Source organism: Onychomys torridus, chromosome 2, assembly GCF_903995425.1.
Source record: "Onychomys torridus chromosome 2, mOncTor1.1, whole genome shotgun sequence".
NCBI lineage: Eukaryota > Metazoa > Chordata > Mammalia > Rodentia > Cricetidae > Onychomys > Onychomys torridus.
Window position 1 is genome coordinate 83,989,233 of NC_050444.1, and position 26,130 is coordinate 84,015,362.

General features: G+C 42.4%; 2 protein-coding genes across 3 annotated transcripts in view; one reads left to right on the top strand and one right to left on the bottom strand.

The window, feature by feature from the left end:
* Positions 1-26,130, bottom strand: part of Astn2 (astrotactin 2) — a 935,232-nt gene that overhangs the window by 223,942 nt on the left and 685,160 nt on the right. The gene's annotated exons all lie outside the window — the stretch shown is intronic.
* On the top strand, positions 12,696-24,493 carry Trim32 (tripartite motif containing 32). 2 transcript variants are annotated; one of them, XM_036177661.1, is made up of 2 exons: positions 12,696-12,779; positions 21,408-24,493. In XM_036177661.1, exon 2 carries the CDS (start codon positions 21,487-21,489, stop codon positions 23,452-23,454), a length of 1,968 nt encoding a protein of 655 aa, XP_036033554.1. In that variant the 5' UTR covers positions 12,696-12,779; positions 21,408-21,486; the 3' UTR covers positions 23,455-24,493. The 2 variants fall into 2 exon arrangements, with proteins under 2 accessions (XP_036033554.1, XP_036033555.1); XM_036177662.1 differs by having other exon boundaries at positions 21,411-24,493.

Consider the following 26,130-nt stretch of genomic DNA (forward strand, 5'->3'; position numbering starts at 1 on the left):
AACTGAATCTAGCTGACAGCTATTAAAATGGTCTTGGAAATGGATACTTCATCAATTCCAGCCTTCAGAGACTCCCAACCTAGTCAAGAATTTGACCTCAACCTTGGAAGATACTATGAAACATGGGGGCTGGAAAATCTGTAGTTGGATTTCTTAAATCATAGAAACTTTGAGATAATACATGTATGTGACTTCAAGTATTATGGGATAGGTCACTCATTGAACAGGTAGATAAACAATGCAGATAGACTGAAATATATGCATTTATATTATTTCATGAAAATTCTTTTATTAAAATTATAAATAGGTATTCTCAGACAAATTTGCTCTTGAAACATTAGAATATAAGTTCCTTATGCTTTTATTTTCTATATTTTGCAAGCAAGACACTCACTTTTCTTTACTATCATAATTAATTTGGTAATGAAGAAAGGAAAGAGATTCTTTCGTTGAGATTAGCAATGATAATAATATCCAACATTAGCTGGGTGGTGGTGGTGCATGCCTTTAATTCTAGCACTCAGGAGGCAAAGTCAGGGGAATCTGAGTTTGAGGCCAATGTGGTCTACAGAGCCTGCTGTAAAATAATCCTTCTGTACACTGTGATTATGTATTGATTTCATTGATTAATAAAAAACTGTCAGGCTGGTAGCTGGCAGAAAGTTAGATGGGAAAGCCAAACTGAGAATGATGGGAAGAAGGAGGGTGGAGTTAGAGGAGTCACCAGCCAGACACACAAGGAGCAAGGCAGGTACAAAGTGAGGTAACAAGCCATGAGCCACATGGCAATACATAGATTATTACAGATGCATTAAATTAAATGTAAGAGTTAGCTAGTAACAAGCCTAAGCTATCAACTGAGCATTCACAATTAATATAAGCCTCTGTGTGGTAATTTGGAAGCAGCTGCCAGGATGAGAAACTCTACCTACATATGATACCCAAACATTAATCAAGAATTTCCACATAAAACCTGAGAAAGTTGTTTTTTGTTTGTTTGTTTGTTTTTGTTTTTGTTTTATAAACTGTATGGCCATGGCAGGCTTTTTTTTTTTTTTTAAGATTTATTTATTTATTATGTATACAGAAGAGGGTGCCAGATCTTATTGCAGATGGTTGTGAGCCACCATGTGGGTGCTGGGGATTGAAATCAGGACCTCTGGAAGAGCAGTCAGTGCTCTTAACCTCTGAGCCATCTCTCCAGCCCCCAAAGTTGTTTTTTTTAAAGGACTCTAAACATACAAAAGAACAGAGCCAAGCATTGCTTCTTGGTACACATCTTCTCTTGGTTAGGCTGTTTGCTGGTGGCAAGCAGAGGCGCAGTTCCTTTAAGAGACAGCTTCCTGGCTCAGTGCAAGCAGCAAAAGTGGCAGGGTTCTTTTGAGAGGCCCTGTTTCTGAACACTTGGATGGGGTTTGAAAGCAGCAGGCAGCAGGGTGCTGCTCAATGGCAGCATGGACCCAGAAGCTCCCCAGAATTGGGGCTGTGAACATGGCTCTCACCAGTGCCTGCATTATGAAGCTGGGCTCCTAGGGAACCAGGCAAGACAAAGCCAGCACCCAGGGCAGAGGTGAAAGTCCTAGCCAGACCACTTAGCAGTTTAAAGATTCATGTGGTCAGAAAAAGATAGAGATAGGCAGTAAGACAGATTCAGAAGGGAAAAAAAGGCTTACAATGTGTTTAAAATATATACAGGCTTGGGAGAGAAAAGACAAGGTATAGACAGCCATAAAAAAATAAATATATAGTTTTAAAATAATAAATTTCTTAAAAGAAACAAGTCACATAAAGATGGGGAATACACAGAGAATCTGGATCCTGTATGTCATTTTGTTGTCTTTGAAATTTTCGGCTGCTAAGAGATACTGGATTATAAAACCTTCTAGATTTAACCAACCTATACATTTTAAAACACCTTGACTTCAAAATTTAAGCCAGACGATAATGTTACTCTGGGAGAGAAGCTATGCTTTTATTTACACAGGAAATGAGAGGCTGTGGATTCATTTCAGGTTAAAGATCATGAGTTTTAATCTAGTAAGACACCCAGAAAATCCTGGTTACAAACATAAAAAAATAAAACTAGAATAACTACAAGACACATAACATATATTTAACCAGCTCATACATAAAACAAAAAAAAATCACCTTTGGCTGACTTATGTACAATACACAGTCTGCAGTTGTACTAATGTAGATATGAATGTTACCTTTAAAAGCTTATGTGTTTTCAGAGTAAGAGGACGAGACACCAATGAAAATGGATGGTCCAAGTTATCCAGCATTCAGAACAGCTTCCAGGCTGCTGACTGAGATGATCCAGCCTCACAAAATACTACAGCCAAGACTTAACAATTATCCTGACTTTCTCAAGTTTCCCTCAAAGATTAGCAGTGCCCTTAATCAACAAGAAGTAGTCTAAAAAACTATGCCCACTTCCCAAAAAATAAATAATGGACATTTACTATCATTTAAGGGGAATTAGTTATAAGTTGTTATTGGTAATGATTTTTAAAAGCACTAAGAGGAGATTTGATTTAGGGATCTCATTCTAAAAAGAAAAGTGGGGATATAGAAATCATACGATAATCCCCTATAAAATCAAATATAAAACCAGATAACATGCTTTGACCATATAATGACATGGGATATACATTACCAATCCAAAAGGGAGGAAAGGGAGCACAGTGAAATAATAGTGGACCAAAACAAGACCATGAACCAGCTGGGCAAACACCAAACTCTGCATTGCCATGCCTGATGTCAAAACAGTCTTTGAATCTCTAACTCCTTTCAGCTTTGTTGACTACAACACACTTCTTTCTTTTGGGCTGGTTCCACTCCAAGTCAGCAGCCCTTCTTGGCCAGTATCCCATAACTCTAGCATCTCCAACATCTTGGAGTCTCCAAGGCAATCCAGGTTTCACCTCCACAGCTTCATGCAATGGTCTTGCTAGGCTTCCATGCAGTGACACCCCTGCCACAAACTTGGCCTCAGCAGCTTTCCTTAGTCAGAGATGGGGATTCCATGACCCTTTTCTTGTGTCCTTGACTCTGTAAAGCCAGGACCACATGACTGGAGCTGTCAAGTGCTGCTGGCTGCTGGTTGCTGTTGCTACATCTTCACCAGTTTTCTTATTTCCATGGTTTCCTTCATTGCCTAAGCTTGGCTGCCCTGGAATTTGCTCTGTAGATCAGGCTGGCCTTGAACTCAGAGATCTGCATGCCTCATTGTCTTGAGTGTTAGATTAAAGGCCTGTACTACCAAGCCTGGACCTAAAGTTTTCTTCAATTCCTTTTCACAAGATGAAATCTTAGCTGGGTGTGGTCTGTCCCTAGGTCACCACTGAAAGCATGGCAGTCAGGAGCCAAGGAACACCACAAAGTCACTGTGAGCACAGCAGCTACTGCCCTGCTCCAGGGAAAGGGTTCCCCAATGTAACAACTTTGCTCCAGCTGGGGAGGGTTTCCCCAGAGAAGTTGTTACAGTTCTGCTCCACTCTGCTCCAAGGAGAGGCTTACTTCTCTGTTCCACTCCATTCCAAAGGAGGAAGGTCTCACCCAAACCTCATTTAAGAGATTAATTAGGAGGGAAGAATCCAAGAGGGTGGCTGCCTCTGCCAGGGTGGAAAAAGGCAGTAGCAAACTGACCTGGCTCAGGTTTTATATAGGGATTCTTAGGGGCAGAGTTTTTCCAGGGAGAAGATTTTCAGGGTGGGAATTGGTCATATTTCAATCCCCTTGAGTTTAGACAAGCTGTTTGGCTAGATTGGTAGGTTTCTGTTCAAGGATTGGTAGGTTTTCCTGTTCAGGGATTGATTGGTTTTGTGCTCTCTTGGTCAGGAGCAGATTTGACTCTGGTTTCTGAACCAAAGTGTGTTTCTTTCATTGGTCTTTTTAGCCTTTTGGTTCTAGTTTCAGGGCCAAGGTGTGTTTCTTTCACTGAATTTGGTTCCAGGGCCAAAGTGTGTTTCTTTGGCTCTGGTTTCAGGGCCAGGGTGGGTTTCTTTGACTGGACCTTTTGCCCTATAACCACTCCCTTTATTCCACTTAACATTCAACTCTTCTTTAATCTGTTTGTATCTTTGAATATAGCATTTATCTCCATTCCACTTCCTAGTGCCCCCTTTCTCCTCAGTCTGTACATTGTGTATTTTTACTTGCTCAGCTTGCTCCTTTTCATTATAAATCTCAATATGAATGAACACTAGTAACTACATGACAGAATCACTACTAGGCTGATTCTGAAATTTCCTCTGCCAAAGGAATTGATCCAATACTCTTCAATTTAACCTCAGGCAAACTTTTCAGGCAAGGGCAAAAAGCAGCCACATTCTTTGTCAAAATATCACAAGAATAGTCTCTAGGCAACATACTAAAATTCTTCTCCTCTAAAACCTCTTGAGCCAGGCCCCCACAGTTCAAATCACCCTCAGTACTATAGGCAGAATTTTCTGTCCCTATAGCAGCTCCCAAATTCGTAGTAGCTGCTTCTCAAATAATTGACAAGGAAGAGTAATATAAATTATAAATTATCAGCCTGTAGCTCGGGCTTATTATTAACTAGCTCTTACACTTAAATTAATCCATAATTTTTATCTATGTTTACCCACTTGTCTTGGTACCTTTTCTCAATAAAACATTCTCATCTTGCTTCCTCTGCATCTGCCTGGTGACAACTCTTGACCCTGCCCTCCCTTGTAGTGGTAAATTTCATTGGTCCCACCCTGCCCACAGTCACTTATAAAATATTCATTTATAGGATTAATATTAACTACAAACTGTATGGCCTATGGCTAAGAATTCTTGCTAGCTTTCTCTTCATCTTAAATTAACCCATTTTTTATTAATTGTGTATCACCACGTGGCTGTGGCATTACTGGTCTGCTGGCATCTTGCTGCTCCTTGGGTGGTGGCTAGGTGGTTCCTCTGCCTCTGCCTTTCTTCTTCCTGTCTCTGTCTTGGACGTCCTGCTTGGCTATAACCTGATTCATCATAGGTCAGAGCAGCTTCTTTAATAACCAATCACAGTAACACATATTCACAGTATACAGAAAGACATTTTTATTATAAAGACCATTTAACATTTGAACAACATCTGGTGTCCAACTTTTGGGGCACAAATTCATAAAAAAGCCACTTGCCTGGGGCCTTGTAGGCCCCAGCCAAGCCTGAGCTGATCATGGCCAGAGTCTCTACCCTGCTGGCCAAGTTTGTGTTGCAGCCTTTCTGCAGCAAACTCCCCAGGCTCAAACTCCAAACACCCCAGAATTAGCTGCTTTTGCACGTTCCGCAGTGCAGAAATCTGGCTGTTTGGCTTCTTTCCTCTCCTAATGGGTTCTGGCTTTCCTTGGACCCCCTTCTTGGGTTGCTGCCACACCATCATCTGAATTATCAGCAGATTTGGTGAGTCAATTAAGATTTCTTAAAGGGAGGAATTAGTTAAAAGATTTTTTTTTCCCCACATTAAAAAATGGGAACCATTTTTACAATGGAGAGTGTTTGGTCTCTTGGATAATACAATTGACATTCTGAAAATAGACAATTAAATGAGAGGATAATTAATGTTAATGGGATAGATGTAATGTCAATTCTAAATATTATTTGTTTGATCATTTTTGTTTTATCCTTTAAAAGTTGGTTAATATGAGTGTCAAGATAAAAAACTTGTTAAAACAGATTATAGAGATATTCAGACCCAGACAGAAGAATTTAAAGGTGAATCAATCTCAGCATTGCATTATATGGTTGCAGAGAAACAGCCTAAGGCTTCCAAACAGTCAACCTTAATTTATCCAGTAACCTTACAGGAAATGCTAAATGCTCAAGGCTGTGTAAGAACTGACTCCTGTGCAAATGTTAGATTCGAGGAGATTCAAAGAAGCCATAGTGTCTTGGAGAGGGAGATTATGCTAATGTAGAAAGGCAATCTCTATTCGATGACAACACCCTAGCTTTATTCCAAATGGCAGCCTTGAATACTTGGGACAGAATTGAAGAAGTAGGAAAGAAAATTGAGTCATTTATAAAAGTTATTCAGGGCCCAAAAGAAACCTTCACTTATTTCTTACAAAGGCTGTCTTCAGCAGTAAATAGAATGATACCAAATTCAGAAGCTAGACAGATAATAATTGAATCTCTGTTTTTTGAAAATGCTAGTGTGCAATGCAAAAGAGTAATTAGGCTTTTTAAGGCAAGATCAGGACCTTTGGAGGAATGGGTCTGAGATACAATTAATATTGATTCACAATACCACAATGATATTTGGATAGGAGGGGTGATTTCCAGAGATTTGAAGAAAAATAGTAATGTCAGATGTTTCAAATGTGGTAAGCTAGGTCACCTAAAAAGGGACTGTAAACAGGGCATCTTAGAAACAATGTTTTTTTCAAGGAATAATCCCAAAAGAACACCCTTGCCTTCTGGATTATGCAGAAGGTATGGCAAAGGCAAACACTTGACTAATGAACGTAAATGAACAAGAGACAGACAAGGTAATCCTTTGCCTTTGCCGCTGGGAAACTCCCTGGGGCCTCTTGCAGGCCCCCATGACAAATTTGGTTCAGTACTTTCCTGTCATTATAGAAGAAACTCATTCCCAGAGCAATAAAAGAACCTAATGACTATTGTAAGAAACCATACTGCTCTGGATAAACCTTTAGAAAATGAAACAGAAGTTTAAGGAAAAACCAAAATCAAAATTTATAAAGATTAGATATGGAAACTCCCCAAAGTTAGGGTTGTGGAAGGATTTTGTTTTTGTCTTGTTAAGAAAATAAAAACAACCAGCTTGAGGAATTTAAAGACCTTTGGACAAATAAACATTCAAAGAAATCTCCAAAAACATGATGGAATACCATGGCAATGATTCCATCAGGACAATGATAATATCACTAAGCTGACAAACACCACCCAAAGGTTGGCTTTGGACCACAAACTGCTCAGGACAATTTTGAGATGGCTAGCTGAAATGGTACAACCTTATAGACTACTCAAACAAGGACTTGAGATAAGTCCTGTGCTTTCCCATTATGCAGAGACTAGACAAATGATACAGTTAACTCTCCCAGGACTTGAAAATTAACCCACAAATTTTCTTTTCAAGATTCCCTAAATATGCTTTCACCCCCAGACAGCAGGAAGTAATTTTAAGAACATGATGCCCACATTCCCAAGAGGTGAGGTGGGTGGTTTTTGGTTATTCAATGGGTTATGGATAACTGTCCATTGTTTAGAATGGTTAATTGATAATGGTCAAAAAAAAAAACACACACAGAGAGAAAGGTTATAAAAGGAGATTAGATTTATGGTTCTTGTTTGAAAAAAAGAAAAAGATAAAAGAGGATATAGGTATAAGAATTGAATCTACTCTGAAAAAAGATTTAGAAATGATAAAGGGTAGATTATTGAATCTATTCTGAAAAGAAAAAAGAGAGAACATAGGTATGATAAGATAAAAAGGTAGATTGTGGAATTTTGTTTTAGAGAGCAACTACTAGTTTTAAATATTTTACATTGGATTGGATTTTTGTATATTATATACAAATTTTGTACATTGACATAAATTTGAGATTAATTTTGTTAGAAAACACTGTACATACTTTTCTAATCTTGTTCACTGTATTGTACCTATATAGTTCATTTAACAATGTTATGCAAATTTCTAGTCCTTGAAAGTTATTACCGACTAATCAGGCTGTAAAGAAATGCATATTAGCAGTTAGTCACCTATTACAACCAAACTTGTTAGGTATGTATTCAAGATCAAACAGAGATATATTTCAGACATACAGGTCATCTTCAAACACTTCAGAGATCTACAGAATATGGCATTTAAAATGTTTTAAAAACATAGATTCTTTTTTTGAATGACTATGAGACATGTCTGCTCCTTGGCAGCATCAATCTGCTTCAGAGAAGATGATGGACATTGAAGAAACTCCATATGGAGTTTACTTTCTTTGTGGCAAGTTAGTCACTGGGCAAGAAAATGTCAGTGCCTTGACTGCTGACAGTATGCTGTCCAAAATGGACAAGCAGGACACAAAAAAGGACTGCTGAACCTTGCCAAGACAAAGTAGGAAGGTCCTTCAGAAAAACCTGCTTCACAGATGAGTCTGTCAATATGCGAGGCCTGTAGCCTGAAGATTGATGCCCCAATGTTGCAGAGAAATCTTGGGTGGCTGTCCAGGCATACAGCTGTTTCTGTCATTCCTCACATTTTTTGAAAAGCATTTGTTTGCATTTCCTGCTTACTTAGGTAATATTATTTACTTCTCTGCTCTCTGAGGGAGTTGAAAATTAGATAGTTATATTTTTCCTTGTTAATAATTTCAGAAAAGAAACTCACTAAAGAGGTATAAAGTGTATAAGTTTGGAAGACATCAAAGGAAAGTTTTGTATTGGTAATAAGTTAGGATAGAAAGTAAATTAGGAACAACTTTTTGGACTAACCAATATAGGATAAATAATGGAGCATTTTATCTAAATATATCAAATGTTAATGGACTAGACATTGTTAATGTAATTCTTGACTGTATATATTATATATACTTACTGTATATAGTTTTTCTTATATTAGTTATAACCTTCTTTTATTGTTTTAGACAAGAAGGGAGAAATGTGGTGATACATTGTGTACCCTAATAAAGCTTGCCTGAAGATCAGAGGACAGAGCCAGCCACTAGATTAGACATAGAGGTCAGGCAGTGGTGGCACACACCTTTAATCCCAGTACTGGGAAGGGAAAAATACACACCTTTAACCCTAGTAAGTGACATGGCTGGACAGAGAAAAGTATATAAGGCATGAGAAGTTAGGAAAAGGACAGTTCAGTAGAGACCCTTTTGGGTGAGGACTCAGAGCCTTTTAATATGAAAATTTCAAGAGACAGGATTGGCTGAAGAGTTGACTAGGTAAAGTTGGCTGTGGCTTGCTCTGCTTCTCTGATCTTTCAGCTTTCACCCTAATATCAGGCTCCAAGTTTTTTTTAATTATTAATAACACCATTTAAGATTTGAATAACACTTCCTCTTTCCAGCATTCTTAGTTTGGTTGACCCACCTATATTTCCTGCCTGGATACTGGCCAATAAACATTTTATTTAACCAATTTAACTGATAATTCTTTACAGTGTACAAGAGGATTTATTCCACAGCACAGTACCATTGTCTTCCATGTTCCTACTGGTATGGCCCATTAAGCCCCTCCTGTGGAATAATGCTTTTGTACACTGGTTTAATAAAACACTGATTGACCAGTAGCCAGGTAGGAAGTATAGGCAGGATAGCAGACAAGGGGAATTCTGGGAAGAGGAAGGCTGAGATGCCAGCCTGCCTTGCAGGGATCAGCATGTAATGGCACACAGGTAAAGCCACAGAACACATGGTGACATATAGATTAACAGAAATGGGCTGAGTTTAAGTGTAAGAGCTAGTAAGCCTGCCTGAGCTAATGGCCAAGCAGTTTTAATAATATAAGCCTCTGTGTGAGGTCTGAGTGGCTGCGGACCAGGTGGGACACAGAAAAACTTCAACTACAAGTCCCACTTAAAGTTTTTCTCATCCAAACTCCCAAAGTCCACATTCCTACAAACAAAAGTATGGTTAGGCCTATCACAGCAATAATCCAGTACCTGGCACTAAGTTCTGTCGTAGGGTTTCTATTACTGTGAATTGACACTATGACCATGGTGACTCTTATAAAGGAAAATATTTGATTGGGCCTGGCTTACAGATCAAAGCTTTAGTCCATCACCATTACAGCTGGAAAAATAGCAGCATGCAGATAGACATGGTCCTGGAGAGATGGTTGAGCATTCTATATTTTGATATGCAGGCAGCAGCAGGAGACTATGTACCACACTGGGTGTAGCTTGAGCATATGGGATCTCAAAACCTGGCTGCACAGTAACACACTTCCTCCAAAATGGTCACACCTACTCCAACAAGGCCATACCTTCTTATAATGCCATACCCTATGGGTCAATCTTGCTAACACATGAGTCTATGGTGGTCATACCTAAGCCACCACAGCTGTTAATTATAGTTTTTAGAAAACAGAATACTAATTCTTACCCTCCTTGTTCTAGAATTGAATTTAATTCAGAAACCATTTGACAAGTAGCTTTCCCATATTCTCTACCTACAATGCAGTACCCTAGGACTCTTTGAGAAGGCTTCCCTACCTATCTAGAGGAAGACACCACAGCAAGCATCTGATATGACAGAAATCCAGAACAAAGGGAAATCATATTCTTTGCTGGTGATGCTGTTCAGAATGGCGCAAGTTAGACTAAATCAATCACCATGTGATCATAGTCTAGTCTGCAGCATATTCCTTGATTTAGCACTGCAATCTCTCATGTGCTCTTTTTAGTATTCTGAACAATGTTTACTTAACAAAATAGAAAAAATAGAAAGATAGCTCCTTTTATAAAATGGAGGTTGTTTATGGAGGGTGGTTAGGAGCATTTCATGGACCTGATTGGCCTAGGTGTGTGAGTGTCTATGAAGTGCTCAAAAAATGTCCAACTCTTACTAGTTTTATCCCACTGGGTCCTTTGCAGTTACAATAGCCCTGGGTCAGACAAGGACATAATTTTCCTAAAGTCATGTGTCTGAGTCTGGATCATTTACTCTGAAAAATCTTATATGCTAGACACTGTGCTAACAGATGTGGCTGTAAGCAGACAATGTCCTTCAGGGATTTTGCAGCTCACTGGTGAAGGTGACAGATAAATAGGCCAATGGATAACTAAAGTCCAATCTTTGGTCCTCTTAATATCCATTTATTACCGACTTCTGAATCTGACCTAAAATTCTTGTGACTATGAAGTAAAACTGTTGGAATGTATTATTAAACTTAGCAGACCACTAGTTTCCACTAATTCTAAAAGAATGTTATAACATCTGGAAAACGTAAAAGAGTTTCCCTAGCCTGCTGCAGCTTGTCTATCTGATATCCCCCACAATGCGTTTGGTAAGTGTGTTGACTTAGGACTGTTTTCTTCTGTGAATATAAATGTACATAGGCCTCTTGCACAGTGGGGTGTGTTATTTTGGACAACAGGAATCTGTGTTTGCAGAGCATAGTAATTCATATTTGACTCAATTCTTTTGGGAACAAAAAAAGTATAGAAATACAATGTCCAATCATCTTTCCTCTCCTGATATCTGACATGCAGAGACCTGGGACAACAGAGCTAGCTGTATGACAGGTTGTCAAAACTATTTACAACTTTGTTCCTGTTTTGTTTATTTGAGGCAGGGTTTATGGTGTGGCCTAGGTTGGCCTGTAGCTCACAATTATCTGTACTGGTAAGTTTTTTGTCAACTTGACACAAATCTAGACACATTCAAGATGAGGGAACCTCAAATGAGAAAAGACTTCTATTAGATTTGCCTGAAGACAAGTCTGTGGGGCATTTTCTTGACTGATGATTGATATGAGCTGTGGCACCCCTAGACAGGTGGTCCTGGGAGATATAAGAAAGGTAGCTAACCACAACTCTGGTGAACAAGCCAGTAAACAGCATTCTTTCTTTATCTCTGCCTCAGTTCCTGCCTCCAAGTCCCTGGCCTTCTTGAGTTTCTGCCTTGGCTTCCTTCAATGATGGACTGGAATCAGGATGTGTAAACCAAATAAACCTTGACTCTCTAAGTTGCTTTTGGCCATGGTTATTATCACAGCAGTAGATAGCAAACTAGAACAGTACAGGCTGCCTTTAAACTGTCAGTTTTCCTTGCTCATTCTCCCAAGTGCTACGATGTCAAGTATGTGGCACTATGCCCAGTTTATTCTAATTTTTTCAAAAAAGCTTCTGTTAATAAAGTGTGAATTATTCATAACGTAACTCAATCATCACAGCAACCCTTGACTTACTTTGAGATAAAGAAACAGACAAAAAGATAAAACAAGGATTGAAATTCAGGTTCTGAAAGGTTGCTTTGGCATTTAACCCTTAGGCCTTTCCTTATCTCAGAGTTGTTATAAGGATGGGACTAAGCAGGTAAAGTGCTTAGCTGTAGTTAGTCAGAAAGTGCTCAAAGGTATTACTGTTTTTGTGTATTGTCTTATCACTGTGCAGAAGGCACACAGCTTGGTGGAATTTTAAATTTAAAAACATAATAGTTCAGATTTCTTCAGATTCCTAACTAGTAATGTGTGTTCACATTCAGGAGCAGGTATTGCCTGTCTCCAAATTATCTTCAGGACCCAGCAGGTCCTGGCTCGTCAGTGGGCCACAAAACCTCTCACCTGACAAGGTTCAATGTAGGGCTTTGCCCATTTCTACCTCTGCTGTCCACCATCACGCTACTTGGCAAAGAAAACCTCCTTCTTAAACCTAGTGTGTTCAGTGACTAGGCTGAGGGATGTGTCACAGGCAGAATACCTAGCCCCAGGACCAGCTCTTTGAAAGGTAGAAAGGGGCGTTTCTGCAAGGTGCCCGGACTTTCTGTAGGCTGCTATTGGGAGATCAGCATTGACTGACTGACCGGGTTTAGACTCTGAGACTGGGCAGAAAACTGGCTCACACGCTGCGGTGGCCTAGGTTTCCAGAGTCACCCGTACCACTTCAGCTGGGCCGCGAGCGCTGGGCCTGCGGGCCTACAAACCCCAGCATGCTCGGGGGGGAGCGGGGGGGCGGGGCACGGTGACCGACAGGCCTTCCTGCGAATTGGCGGCCGACGTGGGAAGTGCGCGCTGGCGCATGCGCAAAGGGCGGCGGGCGGGTGGGCTGGCAGCGGTGGACTCGCGTCGGAGCCGCGGGCGGTCAGGTAGGGGGAGGGAAGGAGGGTCTGCGAACAGGGACTGTGGTGGGTCGCGGGGCTCCAAGACTGAATGGCAGGATTTGGGGACTGGATCGGAGTGGCAGGACTGGTGGGGGAGGGACGGGCTCGGGAGCGATCCGGCGGGGCTGAGATGCAGCTGGGGGAGGGGAGCAAAGGGGCTGAGGAGATTTGCAGTTGCAGCATCTCGGGAGGTATGAGGTAATGTGGGGGCCGTGCGGAGAGACGGTGTGAAGCATGTGGGAGATGGGGGGATCTGAAGTCCCTGGCGGGATCTGGGTGCAGAATATCAGAAATAGAAAGGAATTCGGGAGGCATGGCTGAGATAGGTTGGGGGTTGGTGGGCAGAATCTCAGGGTCTTTGAGGAGATCGGTGGAATGGGAGCAAAATCTGAGATCAGAACAGTCAGGATCTTGGAAAATCCTGATTGCTGAAGAGAAAGGGATTTCTGTAGTAGAATCTGGGAGAGACTGAGGGGTGAGTTCCCAGGGGAATCAGTATCCAGTTAGCAAATCACAGCAAAGGCTTGAAGGCAACACGTGAGGCAGGGCGGGGGGGGGGGTGGAGGGTGTTGCACAGTGCAAGATGGGGAAATGCAGATGAGGGCTCAGATTGAAGGAGGGCAGAAATCTGAGGTACAGGGTTGGGGTTTGGAGCTGACATACAGGAGTAATAAATGTGGAAATTTGAAAATAGATTGAATAAAGGGTGTATCAGAGCGATGTGGGACACAAAAGTAATTGGCGAGTGGCGAGTTGCAAGGTTGCAACATACAGTCTAGAAGGCTGAATTCTAGATTTGGGATGTAGGGTTGGGAATGGGGTTTATAGGGGATTGAATGGTGGGGAATGAGTGTTGTAACTAGATTGTAGTTTGTGATTTGGTTCTTTGGCTCCTAAAGGAATATTTGTTTCTTTGTTTGTTCATTTGTTTTTTGTCTCTGCATAATTGAACCAAGAGGGTGTTCTGGAGACCCAGGGACCTGAAAATAATATATAAATGAACCATGTATGAATGGTTGGAATTTAGGAGATTCAGGGCTTTGGGAATAAAGTCACAGTCACGAGTCTTGAGAGATCCTGAAGGAGAGTTTGACATTCTCCGAAGGGCAGTCTTCCTCTTACTAACTAAAGGCCCTTTTATCCTGAGACAGGCATAGCCCTCTCACTAACTCTCTCTGACCAGCTCAACTTACCCCCTGCAGACCCAAAATTATAGGCCTGGGGGAAGAAGAGAGGGAGTGGGGGCAATGAAACAGGAAACCCCCTAAGTTCTTCTGCTACTTGTCCCTTTCATTGTACCCCCAAGCTGTGAGAGATGCTTAAGCCCTCTAAGGTATTGGGCCAAAATGATCCTTTTTTTTTTTTTTTTTTTCCGCGAGACAAGGTTTCTCTGTGTAGCTTTGCGCCTTTCCTGGAACTCGATTTGGAGACCAGGCTGGCCTCAAACTCACAGAGATCCGCTTGCCTCTGCCTCCCGAGTGCTGGGATTAAAGGCGTGCGCCACCACCGCCCGGTTGAGCCAAAATGATCTTAAACCTGACTTTCTCTTATAGAAGCTCAGTTATAGCTCAGAGGCAGTACTTCTGTGAATGAAGTGTTATTAGGGCTGGGAGAGAAACAAAACAGTGTTAGGGGAGCAAGGGAGAGCCCCACATGTGCTGAGTATTTAGCCTGTGTCACACAGTCTTAAGCCATGGTTCTCAGCCAGGGGTCATTTTGTTCTGGCAGGAAACATTTGACAGGGTCTAGGTGGAGACACTGTCAGTTGTCACAGTTGTGGGGGTGTGTGGGCTATTGGTTTCTAGATAACAACCCCACCAGTAAAGCGTGTCTAGCCCCAAATGCAAGCCTTGCCAGACTGGAGGGATGTGACTTCAGTGTCAGATATTCTGGGTTCAAATCCTGGCTCTTTCTCTTCCTGCTTTGTAATCTTTAAAGAGTTAACTTGACCTCTCAGTGCACTAGCTCTTCAGGGACCTACATCCTAAGATTGTTGTGAGGGGTCAGTGAATAAAGCAGGGTGCATACTGTCTAGTGCCCAGTAAGTGCTCAGGATTTACTGCTGTAGGAAATTCTGTAGGTAGTTTTTTCTCTATATAGTCTTCTAAATGTGCTTTACTATGTCCAGTGTTACACATGAAACTAAGGCTTAGGAGGTCACTTGTCCAAGGCCACATAACTAAAAATGGCAGAAGTAGACACATGTAGATAGCCACCCCAGCATGTTCCCTCCTTTCTTGCTTCTTTGCTCCAGTCTGCTTTGTCTTCCCTTTTTAGCCATTTCTAATGGAAGGAGGGTTGCTCAGTAATCTAAAGCAGAGTGATTCTTGATCAGGAGAAGTCCTGGGCTTTGTTCTTGGTTGCTGTTAGACCAGAACCAGTGGAGAGAGAATGGAAAGAGCTTGAGGTTAGGCAGATGAGGTATAAGGAGCTCCAAGCTGAGATAAGGAGGCCACTGGCTTGACAGAATCCCTCAGTGGGGCCTCAGGCTGTGGGCAGTCCTAGACTGGGAGAGTAGCTCCTGCTCTGAATGGCCTCTTTTGTGTGTCTTGTCTCTGGAACAGAAGAGTAGCATTGCCTTTATCAACTCCAAACCTAGTTACAACATTACTGAAGTCAGCTTTAAAAACAAAATTAGACTGGAGTTGAGGGCAGAAGACTGGAGTATCAGCACACATTGCTTAGGAAAATACTTGGTAGGGATTGAGTTAGCCTTGGAATAAGCTATTTTACTGCTTGCTTGTTGGTGGGCCAGCCTGTGTCAACCTCTGTCTAAAAACACAGTCAGCTACATTGAGTGCTGATTAAAGTACATTCTCTCAATAAAAGCCTACTAGTTGTCTTGTTGACAGTCCAAATGTTATTCCTTATTCTGTAGTTACAAAGTTAAAACGTTAAGTGCCATATCCTGAACCACAGAGCAAGTGGTTAATCTGGCATGTAAGCTCAGTTCTGTTTGACTCCTGAATTCCATGATACTAGTTTTAGAGATCTTCTGACCATGAAGGGCCCTGTCCCTGTGTCCAGAAGTCACAGTGTGCAAGACTGCTGAAATGCCCTCTCTTGTGTATGTAGGTGTGCTACCTTTGAGAGACTCCTTCCACTGTGCCTTTGTGATAGAACAGAACAGCACAATTTAAAAATTATTCCTGCATGCATTTCCCAACCTCTTACTTAGCCTGATTTTGCCTGGAGGAAATAGTCTGGTCATCTATGGAAGTAGAACATGCTTTGAGTGAATGTAGTTTTGTGCCACAGTGTTCACATGTGGGCATTCGAGGTGCTGCTCTACTGCATAGCAGCATGGGAGAACTGAGACAGGTTACTTTGTTCTTAGTGTTACTTAGGATGTGGCATAACCCGTCCTTCACATGTTTAAGAGAATACATGTGATGTGCAAAACGTGCCTGGCACTTATTACTCCTTGTTTACTAAAAGTTAGGCACGATCTTAGCTATCTGCAGGCATCATAAGCATGCACCCTCAATGTAAAGTTCACAGGCTTGTCTCTACCGCCAGAGCTAGGGGAGTAGCAGGTGGTAACCTCACGTGCTGGGAATCTGCTTTGTTAGTGAATGGCCCTTATGGCATTGAGACAGTTTCACATTTAGTTAGAACTGGGTTAAAGTGCATAAGGAGTAAATGCAGCTTGAATGCTGTCATGAAAGGAAGTGGTAAGCCTCAAAAAAAAAAAAAAATACCAAAAACCAAAAAACCCACAAACCATGTGAGTGTATTAACCGTGGAATGTCCTTTGTGTCTAGTTTTTAGATAAAAATTTCACATCTATTTCTAAAAATTATGTCTCTGGCCCCATCCACAAGACTAGACTAGTAGTAATTGCTCAGTAAAGATCTACTTCATTAATTGCTTAAGGTTCTCCATTTTAGCTCATGGAACTCATAAATTTCCAAGGAACAAAGTGGGCTGTAGGGAATAAAGGTATCTTAAGAATACCATTGGATAGAGACTCAAGCACTGACTGAGGATTTCATACCTTGGCTCTGTTTCTCTTCTGAGATCAGATAGCAATCTCCCAGAAGATGGAGTTTGAGTGGTTTAAAGGTATGTCTGAGGCCTTATGAAAGGTGCCTGTTTGTTTCATACACAAGCTGGGTAGTGGCTATGGCAGCCAGTAGCTACTGCTGTTACTGCTCCTGCTAATAATAATAAATGCAATTCTACACAGTGAACTCTGTGCCTAGCTTCGTGCTGTCCTAAGTGGTTTGTGCTCAGTCTCATTTAAACCTTACCCCGTGAGAAGGTATCACCGTGAAAGGCCATTTCATAGATAAGTGAGAAGTTGGGTAGCTTGTCCAAATCTCTCCTGTAGGTGGTAGAGCCAGAATGCCCAAGTCCTACATTCACTTTCTTAATCTGTATAGCACTGTTCACTTCCTGCCCATGCCCCTTTTTCCTAGTTCTGCCCTGTGATGTGTGAATAGTTAATTTTCCTCTCTTGGTCTCAGTTTCCTTATTTGTATTGCTCTGAGATCACTACTCACTCTTCTAAGTGTGGAAAGAGGCTTCAGCAGTTTATATTTTGATCAGAAGTTGTGATTTCCTTTACTCATTAGTTCCTAGCCTGGGTGACTACATTCTCAATCAAATCCTTTCCAAGCTGACCAATCCTTTTATTAATTGCACTCCATGAAATGGACAGTTCTTCGTTCCCTTCAGAATATTGATTATAAACTGAATACAAGTTAATACAAGTTAATACAAGTACTGGGTATCATCTTAATGTTCTTGGTTGCTAACACAATTATGTTAAATTGTCATCAATTATTAAAAAGTCATTGCTTGCCTATCAGTTACCAGCAAAGTATCTATATGCATTATTCCTAGTTCTCATGGTGTATATATATATATAAAGAAAATAGTCAGAGAGAGGTTAAAGAATTTGTTAGGCCAGAATGATTCAATAATTTGCCAGGCTTGGAGAAATTGAGTAACTTGCCAGGCCTAGAAAGGTTAGCCATTTGCCCCACATTCTGTAAGTGATGGTATTAAAATTCTGTCTAGTTCTGTTTGACTTCAAGGTTTAATCTGTTTCTTCTTTGTTCTTTCTACTACCTGGCTACCTAGTTCATGGATGGGCAAAACTCAGCGGTGTCAAGAGAGGATAAGGCTGTCTTAGATCTGTGAGAACAATACAGCTTTACAAGATATATTATCTAGAGTCAACGAGATGTGCTGGGGTCAGTATGGGATGCACAGTGTAAATCATTATGCTGAGGGGGTGAGGGAAAAGGTAAATTGAGGTTGCATAAAGTGGAAGGGCACAACTTGGGTACTGAATGAACAGTGGGAAATGTGTTCAAGGGGTAGTGGAGGCAGCCAAGATTGTAAATAGTGTATTGACTTTACAGATTTTTATGGCTGGCTGGAGTTGGGCAGCACACCTAAAGGCTGGGCATAATGAGGCAGTTTCTTTCACTTGAATAGTCTTTTCAGGGAAGCTGAAGTCAAATTGAGCTTTCATGTGATTCATTCTTGTCTAGTGGTCAGACATGCCCTTCTGGGGGAGAGGCTGGGTCTGCCTGGCTTCTGGTTCTGTTGCAGGCGCAGTGCAAGTTGTGTTCTGTGATGGTGGGAATAGAAGTAGTAGTTCTGGCATTTTTCACATTTAAGCTTCTCCAGATCAGAAGCTTCAAGGCATGGATTTTTGACATCTTTTTGGAGAACCTGGTGAAGCTGTGGACTGGAGAAATAATTTGTGGTTGGATGTGAGCATAGTCAATTCATTTCATAAAGCTGATAGCTTACATGAGCAAAAAGCTTTTGAATCAAAAGAGGTAGTATAATATTCCAGAAATCTGGGGAAAGAATTTGCTGGTATTTTTACAAGTTGGCAGACTTGTTTAGCAAGCTGGTCCGCAGCGCCAGCTCTAGGAAGAACAGATGTCCCTGCACAATGTAAGGTAACACGCTTGGGATCCAAACACCAAATGTTGCCCTCAGTCTGTTGTCCCAGATGACAGGAGACAGAAAAAAGCTACTGCTCAGGTTTGAGAGGCTTGCATGGATCCTCCTGAGTCAGGGCTTCTGTTGGTGTGTCTGTGGTACTGCCCCAGGCCCACAGCATTTGAGGATTCAGCAGTCACAGTTTGGGATGTCCACAGGAGACCAATTAAAGTTCATGCTACCCGTAATTGTTCTTTTGTCAGGGCATAGATTTAGTTGTAATGGGTTGCAAAGCAAGATTTGGGACTGGGTGCCTCAGCTAATAAATTGATTTAGCCCACCCTGTGTTGGCTGAATGTCAGAGCCAGATGATGGTTCCTTTTTCAAGGAGAAAAGTATGTGTTTTAAAGGCAGTGTATCCTCGAGTACAAGCAAGAGCATTCATTAATAAATATTCAATGACATTTTTTTTTTTAAGCTTAGAAGTAATGTTGGGTTAAAAAATAAGTAAAGGTATCTGTTCTAGAAAGTCCCACCATGTTTCAACTCGGATATTTGAGCCAGTTTTTCTAAACTTCAGTTTTCTCATTGATAAAGCGGGACAATAAAAATCTTACCCCCACATTACATTGCCACAATGAGGATTAAGTGAGAATAAGCATGGAGAACACTGTGTAGCATGTAGTAGGTCCTAGGATACTAGAGCAATTACCAAGATAGAGAGGGACTTCCTAGAGGTAAACTTGACGTTAGGCAAATGTTGCATCTGCTGCAAAATATTTACTTTAATGGGTATGTTTCCGTTAACTGCTCCTTCCCATCCATATACCTGGGGAAAGTTGATGATGCAGATGGGGCTTTCCTTACCTAGCTGCTTGTCCGTGAAACCAAGCTAACCCCCATACTGCCTCCTTCTCCTCAATGGCTGACTGCCTGTTGTAAGACTGCACATAATAAGATTTGCACCTAAGAAAGACTTGTTTATACATGTGCCTTACCTTGTTGGATATATTCATTCTTATTTTAGTTATAAGTCAACAGTGGCATAAAGCTGCAGAGTCTACTTCATCAGCATTATGTATGTAGAAGAATAGGGGTGACATGGATGGTACTCAAACCAGAAATGAGCTGTTTTGATAAGGAACCACTGCTTTTTAAATCATCTGGGCTCGAGTGCTTGGCCGTCTTTTGCTCTTTGCTACTTCCCACCATAAACCTCTAGTTTTCACATCTTCCTGATTATACCTCTGCAGTATTGCTCAACTGTGTCTGCATTTCTACCTGCCCCCTAGTTCACTTACCTCTTTATAACTTCTAAACTGGTTTCTCTGATCACCAGCCCCCCTTCCCCCATACACAGGCCTTTTCACTTTTAAATATATCACTTCCTCGCTGCAAAGCACTTGTCCCAGCATACCCTTCCCAATGAATTTCCTATTTTCCTTTTGCAAGAAAGCCACTTTGTGGCCTGAATATCTCTAATCATCTTCAAATTACCTCTCCATGCATTTTCATGGTGCCCCATATATTCTCCTATAGTTTTAACATGAGGCTAAGAGAGAACCAAAGTTCACATAGGGCCTTTCTGGTGCAGAGGTAAATATCAGTGGCACTCACAGTAGTGTGTTGCTTCATCTGATCTTTCCGTGAACCCAGTAAAAGATGTGCTGCTTCCATTCTACAGATGCAGAAAATTAAATAGAGAGAGATCAAGTGGTCTCTGTTCTCATCCCAATATACAGAAGTTAGTGTTTGCCATCTGCTTTGTCGGCTTGGGTAAGGCTATGCCCTCTGCCTGCTACTTTGTTCTCCCATCTCATTTCTCTGTTCTTCCAGGCCCAGATACGTGCTATAGCCTCTTTAAAACTCAATTTTCCTTTAAGTAAGAATGAGACTCCTTCAGTATCTGTCAGATTGAGTCTGCCTTGATTCCTAACTTACATATCTTGTCTCTCTAAAGTAGGGCAGGATGTGTATGCAGAAACTCAATGTCTTGTATAGTATATGGTGCCTAGGCTACAGTGGGTGGCAAGGTAGGAAGATAAACAAATGAAAAAGATGTGACATCCTTATCTGATGTTTTGCAGATCAGTTGTTAGGGTTAGTCATCAAAATTTTCTATTTCTGTGATTGATTCAGTGGCCTCCAAACATCAGACACCATAAGCTCTATGACAGAATAAAAAGGCTTCCACAACAAACTCACACAGTATTCTTAGCTTAAAATACCTTTACGTCTCCTTGCCTCATAGCTTTCAAGACTTAATCTCCCAAGTAGCAGCACTTGTGAGCAACCTTCCTCAGTTGACAGCTTCCATCACTCTGCCCACTGTATCCCCCTGAAATGGTGGGGACCTTCATGTGACTTTCTCTGCTAGGCAGGGTTATTCTCTGATTTTCTGCTGTAGGGCATATTATTTAACCCTTTCAATAACCACATAAGATAGATGCTGTCATTTCTATTTTATACATAGGGAAACTGACCTTTTGGGGGTTTTGGCTCCTCCCTGAATTCACTCATACATTAGGTTTTATTATTTTTTTTCCTGTGTGTTACCATTGCCTGAGACATAATGACCGCAATAAAACATTTGTTAAATAAGTAAATGATGAAGTGGATGAGTATAGCTCTACGCTAGTTGTTTCTAGATAGGATTAACTTACATAGGTAGTGGACAAATGAATAATGGTTTCTTTTTCTCTTTAGCAGGAATTGGACACTGGGGCATGAATATTAAGCTGTTGAGCTCCAGGCCGTGTTAGCAGGAAACTTTGCTGGAAGAGCAATGGCAGCCGCAGCTGCAGCTTCTCACCTGAACCTGGATGCCCTCCGGGAAGTGCTGGAATGCCCCATCTGCATGGAGTCCTTCACCGAAGAGCAGCTGCGGCCCAAGCTGCTGCACTGTGGCCACACTATCTGCCGCCAATGTCTGGAGAAGCTCCTGGCCAGTAGCATCAATGGTGTCCGCTGTCCCTTTTGCAGCAAGATTACTCGAATCACCAGCCTGACCCAGCTGACAGACAACCTGACCGTGCTGAAGATCATCGACACAGCTGGGCTCAGTGAGGCCGTAGGGCTGCTCATGTGCCGAGCTTGTGGCCGGCGGCTGCCTCGACAGTTCTGCAGAAGCTGTGGTTTGGTGTTGTGTGAACCCTGCCGGGAGGCAGATCACCAACCTCCTGGCCACTGTACACTCCCTGTCAAGGAGGCAGCTGAAGAACGGCGGAGGGACTTTGGGGAGAAGTTGACTCGCCTAAGGGAACTTATGGGAGAGCTGCAGAGGCGGAAGGTGGCCTTGGAGGGGGTCTCCAGGGACCTTCAGGCAAGGTATAAGGCTGTTCTTCAAGAGTATGGCCATGAAGAGCGCAGGGTCCAGGAAGAGCTAGCCCGCTCCCGGAAGTTCTTCACAGGTTCTTTGGCTGAGGTTGAGAAGTCCAACAGTCAAGTGGTAGAGGAACAGAGCTACCTACTCAACATTGCAGAGGTGCAGGCTGTGTCTCGCTGTGACTACTTTCTAGCCAAGATCAAGCAGGCCGATGTAGCACTACTGGAGGAGACAGCAGATGAGGAGGAGCCAGAGCTCACTGCCAGCCTACCCCGGGAGCTTACCCTGCAAGATGTGGAGCTCCTTAAAGTAGGGCATGTTGGTCCTCTTCAAATTGGGCAGGCTGTGAAAAAGCCCCGGACAGTTAACATGGATGATTCCTGGGCAATGGAGGAGGCAGCAGCGTCTGCTGCCTCAGCCTCTGTTACCTTTAGAGAAATGGACATGAGCCCCGAGGAAGTGGTTCCCAGCCCTAGGGCTTCACCTGCCAAACAGCGGAGTTCTGAGGCAGCCTCCAGTATCCAGCAGTGTCTCTTCCTCAAGAAGATGGGGGCAAAAGGCAGCACGCCAGGTATGTTCAATCTTCCAGTCAGTCTCTACGTGACCAGTCAGAGTGAGGTGCTGGTTGCTGACCGTGGCAACTATCGTATCCAAGTGTTCAACCGCAAAGGCTTTTTGAAGGAGATCCGCCGCAGCCCCAGTGGCATTGACAGCTTCGTGCTAAGCTTCCTCGGAGCTGATTTGCCCAATCTCACTCCTCTTTCAGTAGCTATGAACTGCCATGGGCTGATTGGTGTGACTGACAGCTATGACAACTCCCTTAAAGTCTATACCTTGGATGGCCACTGTGTGGCCTGTCACAGGAGCCAGCTGAGCAAACCATGGGGCATCACAGCCTTACCATCTGGCCAGTTTGTGGTTACTGACGTGGAAGGTGGGAAGCTTTGGTGTTTCACTGTGGACCGAGGAGCAGGAGTAGTCAAATACAGCTGCCTCTGCAGTGCTGTGAGGCCCAAATTTGTCACCTGTGATGCTGAAGGCACAGTCTATTTCACCCAAGGCTTGGGTCTCAATGTGGAAAACCGTCAGAATGAACACCACCTGGAGGGTGGCTTCTCCATTGGCTCTGTGGGCCCTGACGGGCAGTTGGGCCGGCAGATCAGCCATTTCTTCTCCGAAAATGAGGATTTCCGCTGCATCGCTGGCATGTGTGTGGATGCTCGGGGTGACCTCATTGTGGCTGATAGCAGCCGCAAAGAAATTCTCCATTTTCCCAAGGGTGGGGGCTACAGCGTCCTCATTCGAGAGGGTCTTACTTGTCCAGTAGGCATCGCCCTAACACCTAAGGGGCAGCTGCTGGTCTTGGACTGTTGGGATCACTGCGTCAAGATCTACAGCTACCATCTGAGAAGATATTCCACCCCTTAAAGATGAGAAATACCAATTTCTTTCCTGCAACCGAGTTTCCTTCCCTTTCCTTCCCTGGTTGTTGGTGGTACTGTAGAGTAGATGTGGCCTATGTCCTGATTCTAGCCAGATTGCTCTAGGATTGTAGAAGCTCTAGTTTTCAGTGCTTTTATCTGTTATTCCCCTCTCCCCACTGCCCCTTTCCCTCTCTCCTAAATTTAGACCTCTGACAGGTACCTCATCCCAAATAGAATAGATGATGCTGTTAGCAGAAGTTGCTTAGAAGTTAGATCCTTCCAAGGCTTTAGTAGAGAGAGCCACTTTAGCCCTTTGCCCTTGTGTTTGAACTTTGTATTGGTAGTGAATCATCATTGATCTTTCTCCTTTGGACTCTGACCTCCCTAGTCTACCGTTTCCTTCCTATTATAATGTGTTTCATCTGTGATACTTTAACTCTGGCTGCATTCTGTGTGCATGCTCCAGTGGGATCTGCTCCACCCTTCAGTGATACTATATCTCCGTAGCATGGTGTCTCTCTTGATCACCTTTACCAGTGTGAGACTGAATCATTAAGTGCCACCAAAGGCCACACATGGTCCCTTTGGGAAGCAGGACCTCTTGGCTGGGGGATTTCTGCCACCATGGATTGACTTTTCATTGCAGATGTACCAGAGGATGGTTTGACCCTAGTTAGATGGTGTTGAAAACTTCAGTCTAGAAATCGCTTGCCTTATAAAGGAGTTCATAGGTTAGAACTATTCCGTAGCCAAGGCAGATGGGAACATACAAGCAGATGCTAACATATCCAGCAAATTTGGGACTTTTTTTCTACGTCTCAAAACATTTCATACTCTTTCCACGGACCTGTGCTAAGAGTTACGGGAAGAATTCTATAACGTGGACTGACCAACAATGTGGGAAGGTTGATGCATCCATTTTCGTTACTAATGAACAAACGATTGGGTAACTCTGTATTTTCTTCAAGTGAGTGTATACTGTTTGACTGTTCGAGATTTATCTCTGTGCTAGCAAACATTAAACTAATTGATAACTTTCTTCACTAATGTTCATTTCTTAATTAAATACAGGGTTGGGGAAAGCAGAGGGTTGTATTATGCCATTGTGTTCTTTGACAGCATAGCATTTTACTTAGTTCAAAATGCAGCCCAAAATACCATTATGCAAAGATAAACAGATCCTCACTCCCACATGGATTTGAACAGAATCAGCCTAGCATCTCAGCACCCTGTTCAAAACTAAGCCTCCCCCATATGCCCGTTGTAAAAATTGTAGTATGTAAAGGAAGATAGCTAGGCATGTGTGTTTCAGACTAGAAGTGAGAATGTGTGATGATATTTCACAGGCTTCCACATCTGTTAAGCAACATATCTCGATCTTAGTTCAGGAGTGATTATAAACCAAAGAACCACACTTCTGCTTCCCTAGAAACAAGGTTGCTAAACTGAGTGACCCCTTGTTTATTGGTGGCACTGTCAGAGGGTGGGTAAAGAAATAGTGTGAACTAGCTTTTGCTTTCAATTAGAGAAAGCTCCATATCTTTTTTTTTTTTTTTTAAATAGTTTTTTGAGACAAGGTTTCTCTGTGTAGTATTGGTGCCTGTCCTGGATCTCACTCTGTAGACTAGGCCTCAAACTCACAGAGATCTGCCTGCCTCTGATTTCCCAGCACTGGGATTAAAGGTGTGCACCTGCAACACCACCACCATCACCACCACCAGGCTGAGAAAGCTCCATATCTTGGTGATGAAATTGTATCTGATATTCCATAATAATAGAACTGAGAAGTCAATCCAATTAAAAAAAAGTGCATCACAACGGCTTAGTGCTGTCCTCTCTGGTGGCTCCCAGAAGCAGACTGTTGTTGCTGTAGGTGGGGAATCTGTGTAGGCAGTAACTGAAACCTTTGTCACACGATGTACAGTGGGAGAGTGAATGCAGTGCTCTAGGTCAGCTTGAGATAAGCAGGGCCAGGAACCCTCTAGCTACCTTTCCATTCGGCATTTTCATTTCTCCCATCTCTGCAGCACAGTCATGCTTTGGCTTTCAAACAGAGTAGGTAGGTGTCGGACGGTGTGATCTGGCTGATTTTCCTTTCTGATATTTCAGGCCGTGCTGAATACAGTGAGTTTGCAGCTCCCTACCGTGTTGATTAAATAAACAGAATGCGGCTCCAAGAAACATTTAATCATAGCAGTTCAGCTTTTGTCCTTCACGGTGGCAGCCCTCTAACCAAATGACATACAAGTCTGTCCTGTGAAATCAACTAAGAGCAATGGCTCCAGCTGCAGGTGGGGGGGCTCTCCTCACCACAACTCCTGTGCCACCCCTGCAAGCCTCTAGAACACTTTCTGAAAGTCATCAGGCTACAGCATGGTCATCTTCTAGTTCCATCGTACCAGTCATGGAGCCTGGATAGTTTGATTAACAAAGAAAACAGAAAAAAAAAAAAAAAAAGTGCCCTCTGTGTCTAGGAAAGGTAAGAAAATGTGGATGTGAAAACACCTGGCCCGGTTCCCAGTGTTTTCCCAGTCCCAGAGTCCTCATGAATACTAACCATTTCTTTAGTTGCACACATGTCTGGTGGTGTAAGCTGTTCTGGTCCATCCATGTTGAACTATTTTTGTTGTTGTTTGTTTCTGACAACCCTCGTGCTTTCTAGGCTTATATTTGACAAGTG

What these genes read in the sequence shown, in the direction of transcription:
- Trim32 (XM_036177661.1), top strand. Translation starts at nt 21,487, where the DNA reads ATGGCAGCCGCAGCTGCAGCTTCTCACCTGAACCTGGATGCCCTCCGG.